The 15,621-nt window shown below is 50.0% G+C and overlaps 1 protein-coding gene across 1 annotated transcript in view; it reads left to right on the plus strand.

Moving 5' to 3' along the window:
* srcin1b (SRC kinase signaling inhibitor 1b) overlaps window positions 1–14,230 on the plus strand; it is a 30,746-nt gene extending 16,516 nt beyond the window's left edge. Inside the window, exons 3-17 of the mRNA XM_062378870.1 lie at window positions 704–905; window positions 1,237–1,366; window positions 1,908–2,079; window positions 3,635–4,608; window positions 4,838–4,927; window positions 5,015–5,055; window positions 6,655–6,815; window positions 6,896–7,071; window positions 8,490–8,620; window positions 9,040–9,187; window positions 10,253–10,523; window positions 10,661–10,997; window positions 11,116–11,258; window positions 11,885–12,034; window positions 13,374–14,230. Of these exons, the coding sequence (XP_062234854.1) occupies window positions 704–905; window positions 1,237–1,366; window positions 1,908–2,079; window positions 3,635–4,608; window positions 4,838–4,927; window positions 5,015–5,055; window positions 6,655–6,815; window positions 6,896–7,071; window positions 8,490–8,620; window positions 9,040–9,187; window positions 10,253–10,523; window positions 10,661–10,997; window positions 11,116–11,258; window positions 11,885–12,034; window positions 13,374–13,526 (3,279 nt within the window). The 3' untranslated portion in view covers window positions 13,527–14,230. The remainder of the gene's footprint in view (window positions 1–703; window positions 906–1,236; window positions 1,367–1,907; window positions 2,080–3,634; window positions 4,609–4,837; window positions 4,928–5,014; window positions 5,056–6,654; window positions 6,816–6,895; window positions 7,072–8,489; window positions 8,621–9,039; window positions 9,188–10,252; window positions 10,524–10,660; window positions 10,998–11,115; window positions 11,259–11,884; window positions 12,035–13,373) is intronic.
* Window positions 14,231–15,621: the final 1,391 nt, after the last annotated feature.

Raw genomic sequence — 15,621 nt, forward strand, 5'->3', positions numbered from 1 at the left:
TGTTGAGAGATGCTGAGAAAATCTGTCTCTAAGTTCTTGTGGGAGAAACCTCAGAAGTAGGAGATGTTGGTTTGAAGACCAATTTAAAAGTAGATCTGGTGCTTAGTCTCTGAAACATTTTGTCTGGTGCAACGAGAGGATTTCCAACTCTTAACCGACTTTAATAACGCTGGAGAGACATAATCATAGATTCAACTTTAATCTTCTAATCGTCAGAAGACGAGCGACCACACACTTTGTAGGAAACGATTCCACAGAGCAGCTCTGAGGAGAGAGAGAATCACAAACCCTCTCTCTACTCCCGTGTTGTGTAGTTTTAATTGAAGCTTTGTTCTTGTAGATCTTGTGCTTTTGTTTTGGAGGCTGTTCGGAGTCGGTGTGTTTAACCTGCCGGCGCCGCTGCTCTGGTTTTATCTCCAGGATTCAGTTTCTTGTTGTTGAAGCTCTATCGGTGGAGGAGAGAGAGAGAGAGAGAGAGAGAGAGAGAGAGAACGAGCTGCTTTGTGTGAACTGTTTACTTCCCTCCGAGCTGAAAGCTTCCCTCTTCTCTCCTTTCCTTTCTTCTCATGGATTTTCTCCCTTTTCTCCTTTTGTCTTTTGTTTGCTCTACATTTCCACTCATTGATTCCCGTGTTCACAGCAGAAATAAACATCCGAGCATCAGTTACTCTCTCTCCTCCTCTAAACGTCTTGTGTCTCGCAGACTCGAACGCCCCGTGTGACGCGCCTCAGCCCGACTCAGCCGGCGCTCTCCGACCAGGCCAACCGGGTTTCCTTCGCCTCGGCCGAGCATCTGGAAACCATGTCGGAGCCGGACGTGCCCATCGGCTTCAACCGCATGAACCGGCTCCGCCAGAGCCTCCCGCTGGCTCGCTCGTCCAGCCAGGCCAAGCTGCGGGCCCCAGGTCAGAACCGACGCCCTGCTGCTGATATTTTCTGGAAAAGTTTCCAGAAAATATCCAGAGCAACAGACTCTGATGTTTGTGTTTGTGTCTCACAGCCGATGTAAAATATACACACACTATAAAGTCTGTGTTTTGTTGCTTCTACACTCATCAGACAATAATCTACTGTTGAGGTGAAACATTTGTCCTCCTCCTTTCAAACTTCATCACCCTCCTCCTCCTCCTCCTCCTCCTCCTCCTCCTCCTCCTCCTCCTCCTCCTCCACCTCCTCCTCTTCACCCGTCCACCGTGGTTGATCTCCCTCATTGCTCCTCCTCATCCATAAATGCAGGGGTCTTGTTCCTGCAGCTCGGGGAGGAGACGCGCCGGGTCCACCTGACCCACGAGCTGACGAGCCTGGAGACGCTGAGGGCGCTCATCGTGCACATGTTCCCCCAGAGGCTCACCATGGCCATGCTCAGGTATCACACTCCCGGGTTATCGATCTGCTTGGTGACACGCTTCATTTAGTTTCATCAGTCGATCGTAAAGTGAGACGTGAGAATGACAAACAGCTTCTCAGCCGCAGACGTGAAGAGAAGAGGAAGAAACATAAACAAAGAAATGAGAGAAACAGGAAGAAATAAGATCCACAGATTAAAATCCATGAAAACAAAGATTTTATCTTGTTAATTAAAGACGCTGTTGATTTTTCTTTTAACTTCTGATCACGACACACAAACAGAGAACATGAGAGATCATAAGTGAAAACAAGAATTATTTTAAACTCAAGGCCCAATCAATGCAGCTAAAATAAACCTCTGTGTATTTTCATCAACATATTAATTATAGATTATCTGTAATATCTGCTCAGACACTCAGTTCCCTCTTAACTCCTCTCGCTCTGAAATTACGTTTCTCATGATCTCACTGCTGATTATCAGGTAACAGCTGCTGAACTGGTCCCAGCACGGACTCTTCATCACTTCCTCTCTTCTTCCTCTTCTTGTGTTGGACGCCCAGGTCTCCGAGCACGGCGCTGCTGATCAAAGACGAGACCCGGAACATCTTCTACGAGCTGGAGGACCCGCGGGACGTCCAGGACCGCTGCGTCATCAAGATCTACTGCAAGGAGCCGGTGTACGGGACCTACCCCGGACAGCACAGCCCCCACCTGGCCAACGGAGACCTGCGGGTACGTGTGTGTGTCTGTGTGTGTCTGTGTGTGTGTTGCTGTGCACGTCCAATCACGGGAGAGATTGAGAGAGACCCTGAACTTTTCATCTTTGTGGGTTTTTAATTATCTGGCTGTCAGAATGTAAACTGCTGCCAGGAGCGGGTCTCACCTCCTCCCTGATTCACCGGGTGTGACTCACAGATCACACACAGATATCAGCCCACCGAGGAATCATGCTCCGAATAACACACCTGTTATTCATAGTGTCTGTCCGCCCCCCCTCAACATGACACTGATATGATTTCTGTGTGTAGAAGCACGTTATGTCTCCACGTGTCCATACGCTGTCGGAGAGGGAGTCATGTGACCGGGCTCGTCATGTGACCGGTCACGTGACAGAAATCCTCCCTGAGTCTCACAGCCTCATCAGAGCGGCAGCTTACCTTGAGTTTTATGTGTCAGGTTCTGTGGCTGCTTCTGCCAAGGTGAGAGAGGAGGACGAGTGTGGGTGTGTGTCACGTGTGTGTCGTGTGTGTGTCGTGTGCATGTGTGTGTGTGTGTGTGTGTGTGTGTCACGTGTGTGTCGCGTGCATGTGTGTGTGTGTGTGTCGCTCCAGCTGAGGATTATAAACCTCGACCAGGATGACAGGATGAGATTGATTGGCGGGAGGATGAACAGCTGTGAAAGAGACACCCTGGGATGTATCCCCCCCCCCCCCCCCCCCCCCTTTGTCTTCGGCACAGTTTAAGGATGGTGTCGTTGCGAGGCTGTTGCTAAGATACAAGATGGAAGATGATGGCACCCGAGGGGGGGGGGGGGGGGGCTGTTGTTAGAGGCCTACAGGTTATTATGTGGAAGTATTGGTTTTCCACTCTGCATGGTCTCCAGGAGACAGCGTTCTGCGTCAGGAGCAGTTGGTCCTGTCGCTTCCCGGCTGCATCTACTGCTCCTGTCTGATCGTCTCAGGGAGCCGCTCTAGCCGCTCTGCTGCTCTGCTCTGTAACGTCCTCTCTGACACGCGGGCTCGATGCCAGGAGATCATCCCTCCGTGCTCAGTCCGTCGATACCACGCCAAGTGCAACTTAGAACACACTAAAGGGCAATTCAGAGTCTTTCCTGTCAATCAGGAGAAGAGCCAGTGAGCGGCTGGCAGGCTGCAGGAGAACCGGCTCTGTGTGACTCAGTCATCGACTCGTTGCTCTGCAGAACGCTGAAGGTTGAAACGTGTCGTGTCTCAGAAACTGTGAAACTCAAACTCCTTCTCAGTGAAGTGATCGTGGACTCGACGGCTTCTCAGCGACTTCCTCTCGACCTCGATGGAAGAAGAAGCGACCGAGGGGAAGGAGGATTTATAGAGAGAGGCTCTCACACATGAAACAACTTTATTCACAGAGCACTCAGGGACAAACTGGAGTCTGAAGCTCAAACCAGAGTCTTGTAGTTTGAACATTAATAAGCTCAGATCCTCGTAAGAAACACCAAAGATACAGAACTCAAATAGTGTAATGACGTATGAATATGAATATCAAAACAAGTGGAGTAGTTTGTAAACTTCCTTCTGTTTCTCCACAGAGGGAGATGGTGTACGCTCCTCAGGATTCTCCACCCAACCGGCGCCTCAGCACCCAGCCCCTCTCCTCCCAGCACTCCTCCGCCTCCGCCTCCCCCCCCCAGGGCTCGCCGTCCCGGGCCCGCCTCCTCTACAGCGGCGGCGGCCGACCTTCGTCCTACGCTGGTCCCGCCCACCACACCCACTCCCTGCCGCACCCGCACTCCCAGTCCCACCACTCCTCCCCCCACCAGCAGCAGCACCAGCAGCACCACCACCAGCAGCAGCAGCAGCTCCACCAGTACCCCCAGAACCCCCACCACCCCCAGCAGGCCTTCTGCGCCTCCTCCTCCAGCGCCATCCTGGAGCGCCGGGATGTGAAGCCAGATGATGAGGTGGGCGGGTCCAGGACCATGGTGCTGCTGCGGGGGGACGATCGAGGTGGGGGGGGGATCTACGCCGACCCCTACGCTCTGGGTCCTGAAGCGAGTCGGCTCAGTCTGGCCGGGGGTCCTCACTCCCCCCTCCCGGCCAGAGCCGACCCGTACGGCTCCTTGTACCGCCGTGGAGGAGGCGGCGGCGGGGGGGCGGGGTCGGTGCGCTCTCTCACCTCCTATTCAGCCGCTGCTCTACAAGGGGAGCTGATGGAGAGTGGAGCCCTCTACAGGCCGGGGGGGCCCCTCTACAACGACGCCTACGCTGCGTCCGTGTTGGCCATGGGGCTGCGGGTGCCCCCCCCCTCCTCCCCACAGAAGATCCCCGACATGAGGGACTCGTACGGCGGCACGCTGCCGGGCCGCGGCTCCCCCGGCCGGCAGGGCTTGAGGCGGGACTCGGTGACGTCCTCTGTGTTCGGGGACAGTCCCAAAGCCCGGGGCCAGGGGGGGGCCTCAGGGCTGACCTCAGAGCAGCTCTGCCTGATGGCCGGGCCCGGGGGCGAGGGGGGGGGCGCCGGGGGCTTCGGCTCGCCGCTGCTGGGGAACGAGACGGAGACCAGGTAGGACTCAGCATGACATGTTACATACGTGTTACTTAACGTGTGGGAACATGTCACGTCTGTCTCCTGTGTGAACTAATGCAAAGCTTGTAAACAATTCATAAAGTCATAAACATGGTAACAGCCATAAAACCTGAATGCAATACATTCATGAAGTCTCTCACTTATGACTTTTATCCCCGGTCTAATGACAGTCACATGATCGATGACATGTGTCTGATCCCTGCAGGGAGCGGATGGAGGCCATGGAGAAGCAGATCGCCAGTTTGACCGGGCTGCTGCAGAGAGTCCTGAGCAGGGCGCCGGAGGCCGAGAGCCCGTGAGACACACACAGACACACACACACAGACACACTCACACACACACACGTGCTCTGTGTGTTTACTCTGACACGTTCCTCTTCCAGGGAGAAGATGGAGTCGGCCAGCGACTGCTCGGGAACTGACAGTAAGTTCCACTCACCACTTCCTGTCGCTGCCCGTCACTCTTCCTCTCTGCTGGCTCCTCTTCTTCTCTGCTATTTCTTTTTCTTTGCATATTTCTCACACGGCCTCGTGATGTGATGCTAGCGGCTGATTCTGATTGTGTGTGTGTGTATTTGTGTGTGTCGGCTTCTTGCTGGTGTGTAACTGCTGCTCATGCTTCTTGTTTTAGCTGGACGAACTAAAAAAAAGAAAGGTAGCTACTGTGTGTGTTCCTCAAGTGTCTGGTTCCTGTTCCCTGGTCTGTGTTCACACCCTGTTCGCCTCCAGGTGTGTGTGTGTGTGTGTGTGTGTGTGTGTGTGTGTGTGTCTGTGTGTGTGTGTGTCATTTGAGTTGCAGGAAATCAAACAGAAAAATCTTGTTTCATTGACATTTCCCTCATTTTTCTGTTTGATTTCAAAGGTTCAGTGATTTTTGAATATTTGCAGAGCTGCAGATAAAACTTCTTGTTTTCAAAACCGAATCCGAACAGAATGAGTCGATTTCTTTTGATTCTGAATCTGTGGCGTCTGTTTCCCAGCGTGACGCGTCCGAGAGGAGAAGAGCTAAATTCATTTCCTCTTGTTATCTGATTGTGAAATAAACATGAGAGAAAACGGAACCTTGTGTCAAATCGTAGATAAGCCTTGAATTTCACTTTTCTCAGGAGGAGGTCTGTGTCTGTGGGCGTTAGCTTCTACTGGAAAATGAAATTGAATGAACAAAGGAGGAAAACCTCAGATTGTCTCGTATGATAACTGACGTTAACTTAGATCTTGGGAGGGAAACATATTCCAAATCAAGTAGGTGTGTTATGATTGATGTGAGATTGAGTTTGTAACGTGTTCTCCCTCGACACCTCGACAGACTTATTCACTTTATTTGAAGTAATGAGGTCTTCAAACACCTATATCCATATTTTATTACTATGGATAAATCAAATGTTCTCCCTTTATTCATTGTTTGAGTCTTCGGAGCTGGAGAAGAGAGTCGACTCGTCTGAATCTGTTCGTTGTGTTTAGAAACCTCTCGGTGTTCAGAAACTCTCCAGCAGCTTCCTGTCAGTTCAAGTGTTTAAAGCTTCACTTTGAGCAGATTTGTTTTTAATTTCAGTTTGTGAAAGTGGCCTTTAAATGCAACTCTCCTAAAAACCCACTGCTCTGTTCTGGATTGTTCCAGTTCCTGTTTCCCTTTGTCGTTCTGCATGATGCGTGTGTGTGTGTCTGTGTGTGTGTGTGTGTGTGTGTGTGTGTGTGACTCCTAATGACTCTCAGAGCATCGTCTTCATTCCAAAGGATGAAACACTCGTTCTTCTTCTGAGGACAGTCTGGAGGATTCAGTTGTGTGTCCCCCCTCGTCCTGTTTGTCCCTGAAGTGTCCTCCTGCTGTTTGTCCTCGTTTCGTTCAGAGTGAGATCTTGACCTCTGACCCTCTGATGGAACTTGTCCTGAAACTGGGAAGTTAGATTTATTATTCACCTGGATGGAAGTGTGAGGTCACGAGAGTCAAAGTGTTTCAGGACAACTTCCATCGGTTCCCTAACCAAACAAAGAGCTGGTTCCCTGAACGCCTCCTCTCCTGCAGCTCCGCCTCCTTCTGCTCCTCTGGCCCTGATGCCTCCTCCCTCGTCGGGCCCCCACCAGCCGGTGACGGTGTCTCGTCTCCAGATGCAGCTCCACCTGCAGGGCCTGCAGCAGAACACCAACGCGCTGCGCAAACAGCTGTCGCAGCTGCGCAACATGCAGGTGAGTGGAGGACACGGATCTTTAAGACGTGTCCACAGGTCGTCTCAGCTTCAGGTGAACCCTGTGACTCTGTGTCCCAGCTGGAGAACCAGGACTCGGTCCTGACGCTGCTGAGGCAGACGGAGTCGGAGCTGAGCGTCATGATGCTGGACGCCATGCGCACTCAGGAGGACCCGCTCCAGAGACAGCGCCTCCTGGTGGAGGAGGAGAGACTCAAGTACCTGAACCAGGAGGAGCTGCTCATCCAGCAGCTGCAGTGAGTCCAGGCAGACATTGATCTGAGCCTCCAGTGCATTTGTTTTGTCGACCTTATGTCGGGGGGGGGGGGGGGGGGGGGGGGGGGGGGCAGGACCACACACAGGGACGAGGGCTGGGTATCGAACATCTATTCTGCGTCAATGAGGAGGTGTCGTGTGTTTAACTTCCCAACATTCACTTTCACGAGAGTCGGTCGCTCCAGTCAGAACCTGCTGAGCTGTGATTCTCTCTCTCCTGTGAGTCAGAATGAAGCTTCTGTAGGTTCTGATTATTCCTCCGCACACAAGAGACCCAGTGGCCAGAGGCGTCCTGGTTCCTCTGTCCCTCTGTCCCAATGTCCCTCTGTCCCAATGTCCCTCTGTCCCAATGTCCCAATGTCCCTCTGTTCCTCTGTCCCAATGTCCCTCCGTTCCTCTGTCCCTCTGTCCCAATGTCCCTCTGTTCCTCTGTCCCTCTGTCCCAATGTCCCTCTGTCCCTCTGTCCCAATGTCCCTCTGTCCCAATGTCCCTCTGTTCCTCTTTTCCTCTGTCCCAATGTCCCTCTGTCCCTCTGTCCCAATGTCCCTCTGTCCCTCTGTCCCAATGTCCCTCTGTCCCTCTGTTCCTCTGTCCCTCTGTCCCAATGTCCCTCTGTTCCTCTGTCCCTCTGTCCCAATGTCCCTCTGTCCCAATGTCCCTCTGTCCCTCTGTCCCTCTGTCCCAATGTCCCTCTGTCCCATTGTCCCTCTGTCCCTCTGTCCCAATGTCCCAATGTCCCTCTGTCCCAATGTCCCTCTGTCCCTCTGTTCCTCTGTCCCTCTGTCCCAATGTCCCTCTGTTCCTCTGTCCCTCTGTCCCAATGTCCCTCTGTCCCAATGTCCCTCTGTCCCTCTGTCCCTCTGTCCCAATGTCCCTCTGTCCCATTGTCCCTCTGTCCCTCTGTCCCAATGTCCCTCTGTCCCTCTGTCCCAATGTCCCTCTGTCCCAATGTCCCTCTGTCCCTCTGTTCCTCTGTCCCTCTGTCCCTCTGTCCCAATGTCCCTCTGTCTCAATGTCCCAATGTCCCTCTGTCCCAATGTCCCTCTGTCCCTCTGTCTCAATGTCCCTCTGTCGTGAACCTAATATCTCCAGAGCACCTCGAGTGAATCCTTTCACCTTAGGCAAAAAACATGAACTTAGACAAAGGTCAAAGGTCACTGTGCCCCCCCCCCCCCCCCACCAATGTATCTTTGTTTCTTTTATGTGATATTTTCATATTTCACTCAGTCAGTTGTGGATTATTCGCTGGATCCTTAAGTCTCTGTTCCCGTTCCTCCCAAGTGACCAATAGTTTTCTTCTGAGGGATTTTAAATGTTTCTCATCATAAAACTGAATTTGTCTCAGAGATGTTTATTTTCTCCTGAGAGAAGTTGAGTGTGTGACCTGCTCGTCCACAGCGACCTGGAGAAGTCTGTGGAGGAGCTGCAGAGGAACTCGTCCATCAACCACGGCCTGGTGACGGAGCAGGACGTGGAGCAGAAGAGCAAAGAGCTGAGGATCCTGGGAGAGACCATCAGTGAGCTGAAGAGTGAGTGTGTGGTTCTCACCTCCTCTGTGTGTGTGTGTGTGTGTGTGTGTGTGTTGTTTCGATGTCCTTGTTGAACAATGATTGTTTACTGTATTTATTACACATTAATAAATACACATTACACCTACTGATTGTTCCTCTGCATGTTGTATCTTAATTCTCATGATGTAAATACTGATAATTCACATAAAACAAGAAAAACATAATTAATCTTAAAATCTCCTCACGTGCAGAGCAGCGTTTTTATTCTCAGGTCAAAGGTCAACCACTTGTTTTGCTGAAATACGTGTTTGTCAAATTTCTGCTGCTCCGAGTCAGAGATGAATATTTATGAGTCTTATTTAATTGATATTCATAAACTCCTGTATTCGGCTCCTCTGACCCGTGTTCTCCCCCCCCCCCCCCCCCCCCCCCCACAGACCAGTTCCCCAGCCTGCAGAGTAAGATGCGGGTGGTGCTGAGGGTGGAGGTGGAGGCCGTGAAGTTCCTGAAGGAGGAGCCTCACCGTCTGGACGCGCTGCTGAAGCGCTGCCACACCATGACGGACGCGCTCAGCTCGCTGCGCAGGTACGAGTCCGACGCCCCCCCCCCCGGTCTCAAACCCTTTTTCTCCTCCTGTCAACTTTCTATTGTGACTTTAACATAAACGTTTAAACTAAAATATCAACTGTTCGATTGTATCGTCTAAAATTCACTGATTCATCCGTCAGAACTGAGTCGAGTCCTGATGTTTACAAGAGAATGAAAGATGCACTTTTTAAATTATCTTACTTTGAAATACTATGAAAGTGTAGAATGGCCATATTGAAGAAAAAAGTATTAGATCTTGAGAATAATGTTATATTATGAAAAGAAAGTCCTCATATTCAAGTGTGGCTGATGCTAAGAATATTATATATTTTTTAAAGTTTAATTCTAATGAAAGAAAATTACAAAAATGACGTCAATTTAATGAAAAACAAGATAATGAAAAAACAAGAGAAGGCATTTGTGTCAAAGATAAAAAGATGAATTAAATATCCATCACTGACATCGAGACCATGTAAGTAAGAAGTTAATAATAATCCTAATATCAAAGGATTCTCAGGGAAACGTTTCAGAGATTAAAAAACAGAAACTCATCTTTTCTTCTTCTGGTTTTTATCCGACTGATGAAAAGTGAGCAGAGCTTCAGACGCTGAAGAAAAGTTTCCATCTGAAACTTCAGAGGCAGAATTACTGTGTGTGTTTTTGTGTGTGTGTCTGTGTGTACGTCTGTGTGTGTGAGTGTGTGTTGTTGAGTCACTTCTGTAAAAACCTCTTTGTCTTTTCAAATGTTAAAAAAAATTCTGCTGCTGAGACAAATATGTGAGTTTCTGTTTCTTTGATTCTTCATCTGACAAAGAGTTTATCTGAGTGATCGAAGAGTCATGTGACCGATCGAAGCCCTGAGTTGATGATATTAATTAAAACTAGTTCCTCGTTAGTCTCATCAGTAATGGATAATGGACTTCTAAAGTGAACTAGACGATGTGACCCATCCTGTGAGTGTTGTGTTTCTCCCAGTGTCCAGGTTGTTGCTCTCACTCTGTGCAGGACCTTCATTGTGTCCTGTGTGTATTGTAGTGTTTTGTATCCCTCCTATATGTTCAGACAAGTCACCGAGGGCGCGTGGCAGAACGCCGACGACCTCCCCGGCCACAGCAAGCGGGCGGAGGACCTGGACCTCCTGAGCAGCCCCCCCCTCAGCCTCTGTGACCTCAGCAGCAGCGCCGGCCTGGCCAACTGGAGGCCGGCGTCCGACCCAGACGCCTCGGCCCACGAGCAGGACGTCCAGCCGGCCCTGAGCTTCAGAAGCCGAGTCCTGGACGAGCTGCCGAGCCGGCGCCCGGCCGACAAGTCGGTGTCGGCTGAAGTCCGACTGGTAACCAGCTGCCGTTGTGTTTCCTCATTATTAAAGATGTGTGTTTGAGGCAGATGGTGATTACACCTCCACGTGTTGACGACATCAGGTGATGACACTTCCTGTGAGGACCACCTCATTGTGTGTGTGTGTTGCAGGCGGCCGAGCGGGACTGGGAGGAGAAACGAGCCAGTTTGACCCAGTTCAGCGCCCAGGACATCAACCGGCTGCTGGAGGAGACGCAGGCCGAGCTGATGAAGGCCATCCCCGACCTCGACTTCGCTGCCAAGCACATCAACAAGCCGGCGGTGCCCCCCAAGCCCCAGATCACAAACCCCATCACATCCACCACATCTACTTCAGCTGCAGCCGCCTCCACCGGCGCCACGGCCACGCCCACCACGACGCCCGGCGCCGACCAGCAGCCCGGCAAAGTGCAGCTGGCGGCCCAGAAGCTGAACAGCATGGAGGGGGGCGGTGCTCACCGAGGGTCCGGTGAGTCAGGGAAGAAGATTCAAGCTCTATAGATCTGGATGTATTTGTCTTTTGTTTGATTTAAAGTTGTGTTGAGAAGAAGATTTGTGATGTCGAGTTTTCTGTCTCCTGTCGACAGTCGACCTGAACGCCGCTCGCTACCGAACAGAGAAATCCTCCAAGTCTCCGCCGCCGCCGCCCCCCCGACGGAGCTTCCCCTCAGCACACGGCCTCACCACCACCCGCACCGGGGAGGTCATCGTCACCGCCAAGAACCTGAGGGTGAGAAGTTCTCACTGAAACCAACACTGGGATCATTTCATATGAGCGTGTCCATAAAGATCAGCAGGTTAAAGGTCACTTTTAATGTTTAATATCGTTTATAATAAATTACACAACAGATCTGTTTCATGTTAATTAAAAAGACATTTGCAAGGAACTTCTTTCTTAATTTTCTGAGACCAAAGCTTCGAAGTCAAAAGCTAAGATTTAAAATCTGACTCATGTTGGGTTTATTCCCCGCTGGGATTCAGAAACACAATTTAACGAGCCGAGTCGGAGTCTGACCCACTTCTTCAGAACCTGAGCCTCAGGTTTGATTTCCAGGTAAGAACAAACTGCTCCTGCTGCTTCAGAGTCGACTCTGAAACTCAGCCTGAATCCTCCACTTTAATAAGCTTCTGCTTCCTTCCTCTGAGACCTGGACCCAGTTCCACTGAGCAGAGTCATGCTCTCTCTCAGTTCATTCACACACAGGTTCAGTGTGGAGCTGTGAAAACTTCCTCTGTCTCTGAGGAGTCTCCGAGCTCCTTCATCCTCCTGCTGCTTCTCCATTCTCTGTTCTTTTAGTCTCTGCTATATTTAAACCGCTTTGCTTTTAGAATGATTTTATTTTGACTTTTTAAAAGATGGAGGACGATGGCGACATCGCCAAAACTCTGGTGAAGCTGCGGCGGACCCCGTCGGACGCCCCCCGCCCTGCGTCCACACCGCCGGTGATCGCAGCGTCTGGGGTTCAGGACGAGGACGAGGAGGAGAGGATCATCGCCGAGCTGGAGGTGAGTTCTGGATCCACCGGGTGTCTGAAGACGACTCAGTTCGTTGTCACGTGTCCTGTCCGTGTGTTCACATGTCTCCGTCTTTCATACGACCTCCACGGATCACAGGTATTTGAGAGAACGCCTGAAACAGATTCTAGTAAACGGCGCAGCATCGCCGCCGCTGCCCCCCCGCCCTCCAGGTCCAGAAAGGTAAAAGTCAAACCTCCAGCTGCTCCTGTGGAATCTGCTTCTCCTCCGACTCCTTCATCTGCTGTTACTCCTCCTGCTTCACTCCAACCTTTTAACGACTCAACACAAAACGTTCAAGTGAGACGAGACTTAGACACGTGGAAAACATCTCGACTCAGTGTTGCCCTCTAGTGGATGAACTGTGAACAGCCATGGTAATTTAAAGGACAGGTGGACGTATGTGGACAGACACGTCTTCCTAGCATAAATGACCAAATGATGCTTCACCACAAGTGGCTGCAGGGGGCGCTACTGCTCAGTTAAAGTTACAAACAGAACCCTCACAATAACAGACAACCTTTTAATACCTTATAAATGATGAATACTATTACTGTGAATGTGTTTAAAGAACTGGACAGAAGAGATAAAGTCATCACATTATATTTGACGTTGGACTGAACTTCTCTTCCTGACCTTTCTAACACTTCCTCCTCTGACCTCCACCTCTCTGCTTCCTCTCTGAATATTTGCTCGCTGCTGTTTGTTTGTGACGTTTCTCTCTGAGATGAAATCCTCCCGAGCCGCTGAGGTGATGAGCAGTGAGTCAGAGCTGCTGAAGCCCACGTTTAGTTTCTCCCCGACAGCTCTGGTGACACGTTTAGCCGAGTGGAGACGACTCGTGTTAGTTGGGTTATTCACGGAGGTGCTGAGCAGTTCACTGTTAGAATCCAGTGACCGGGGGGGGGGACGTTTCCCTTAAAGAAGCTATTCTCGTTCTGCAGGAGTTTTAAATCCAGATTCTGCTTTAATTGACTTCAGGGTCAGTGATTAACATTTGGATAAAACTGTGTTTCTAATATAATGAGGAATTTATTCATCTTTTTTTTAATCCTGATATTTCAGACGGAGAAGAAGAGGATGATTGTTAGTTTGGTGGATGTTTGTGGTTATTAATAAACTTCTGTTCTTTGCTCTCTACCAATCACTCACCAGCAAGTTAATAAGTTCCACCAGCACAGCTGCCTCACGTGGCCAAATGTTTGTGGACACCAGTGATCTCTGGCTGTTTGAGTGGTTTGCTCATGTTGTGACACTTCTTGTTTATAGATTCTTTACTCTCACTTAACTCAAATGAGTCTTAACCCCTCTGTTCTCCTGGCTCCCACAGAACAGCAGCAGCTCCCCGGGGCCGACCAAGGGCTTCACCGTGGCGGCCCGACTCAAGCACCTCCAGCAGGGCAGCCTGGAGCGGCCCAAAGCCCGCAAGCAGAAAGAGGATTTCCCCAAAGTCCAGGGCCAGCAGCAGGTATTCCACTTCTAAACCCTCTGACGCCTGCTGAACTCTTTCCTCCTGCGACTCCAGAGAAACTTGAGAAGACGATTCGAGGTCACACAAACTCCAGGGGGCGGAGCCATCTGCAGAATCCTTGATTTTCACCAGTTCTTGATGTGCGTGCTGACCTTTGAGTTCCTGGATCTCACCTCGCCTGCTCAGAGATCAAGTTTTTTTTGTGGTGTGAGTTTGTCGTTGTCTTGATTTCCAGAGGAAGGATTGTGTTGGTGCTTGTGACTGATGAGCTTCACTCTCACAGTCAGATCCGTTCAGAGACGTCCTCCGCCTCCACTCAGCGCCACACAATCTCCAACGATGCCACGGAAAGATTTATATCTCAAGGTCAACGTGAGGATTCAGTGTTTCACCCCGACCCCGTCATGTTCTCTCTCTGACTCCTCCCCCTCATCCTCTCTCCATCTCTGTTCTCCAGATAATAACAACATGCTGCTCTTTGTGTGGAACCTATCCTTTAAATCTGAAGGTGAGCCGACGGAGCTGCGGCACGTTGGCGGGAATCGAACCGCCCGAGAGCTCCAGTCGTTACTCTAGTTTACTCAGAGCTGCCTTTTAACAGCTCAACTCATTATGCAAGAGGAGGAGAGCGAAACACAAGGTGACAGGTTTCCTGAGAGGAGACGCTTCTGTTGACGAGCTTTTTAGGTTCAGTTTGTGCAGGAGGAATAAAAGAGAGGAGGAATAAAAGAGAGGAGAGGAAGAGAGGAGAGGACAGGAGCAGTGGAAGAGACGACTGATGCAGCAAGAGCAAAGGAAATATAAAATGTACACGGAAACTAGAAGAGCTGAGCTGAAACCACATTTAAATGACTTCACCAAATTACAAACACTCATAAATATCAATCCCCTAATCCTTTGAAACTAAAGATTCATGAATTAATTTGAAAATAAAGGAAAATGTTGGAAAATGCTTCGTTTAGGACGGTGAACAGAACTTCAACACAATCTGTGTTTGGTGGAAATCTGTTGTGTAGCGTTTTTGTGTAATTGGCTAAACAAACAAACGTCCTGACCGTGGTGACAAAGAATATGAGCGTTTATCAAACTGTGATAATTTAGCAGCTCAATGTTTGTAGCATTGAATTATGAAGTAATATCAATATAACAGACAACAGTGAGAGGACAACTCTTCTGTGACTCGTTACCTCACTTACTAACTCTATAACCTTTAATTTACCCGTTTGGTGCAGGAGAGCGAGAGGTGAGATATTTATTTTGGTGCGTCTCATGTTAGAAACCTCACGTCTCCTCACTGAGACGCTTTCAGACGTTTCACTGAGACGCTGCAGGAGAAGATCCATTAAACATCTGGAGCTCCTGACTCGGTCGTCTGTGGAGCTGCGTCTCAAAGCAGCCGGAGGTGAGACCGACCTGACGTGAAGCTCCTCTCGTCTTATCTGCCCCCGCAGACGCTTCAAGCTGCTCCTGACCCGCTGAGAGGCTCCGCCAGCCGCCGCCAGAAAAAGAGCTTTTCAGAAAATCCTCTGAAAGAGAAAATTGAGAAGTCGCCACCTCGACTGCTCACATCGTCTGATTCTGAGTTCAGAGCGAAGTCAGGGGTTTATTTTTAATTCATCCACGAGTTCATTTAGTTTATTTTTCATCCTCACAAACACAAACATCCTCAGAAACTTACCAGAGGCGGCCGTGTCCTCGTGCTCATCTGAGCCGCTACAGCAGTTAGCTCGTTGCTAACATGGCGGCCGTCCCCTCGCCATCTGGCCGAGCGGCGCCCCCCCCCCCCCCCCGGAGACGAGGAGGATTAGTATTCACAGCCCGACGTGTCCTGTCCTGGTCTGAGGATCCTCTCTCTCTCCTTTCTGCAGCTCATTTCCTTTTATTGACTCTTTAATAATTCATCACTTTAACAGCCTGAAAGCAAACGGTCTAATAAAGCTATTTTTTAATTTTTTTATTTATTGAGACATAATTTCCACTCCCGCATATTCAGGAGTGATGATGTCATTAATCCATAGGAAAACAACTTTTTAGGAAGTAAAGATTGAGACGATTTTAAATCTGCAGAGATGAAACCAAACTATTGATGCTGCACACAGAGTTTAAA

The sequence above is a fragment of the Platichthys flesus genome, chromosome 20, assembly GCF_949316205.1.
Source record: "Platichthys flesus chromosome 20, fPlaFle2.1, whole genome shotgun sequence".
NCBI classification, from domain to species: Eukaryota; Metazoa; Chordata; class Actinopteri; order Pleuronectiformes; family Pleuronectidae; genus Platichthys; species Platichthys flesus.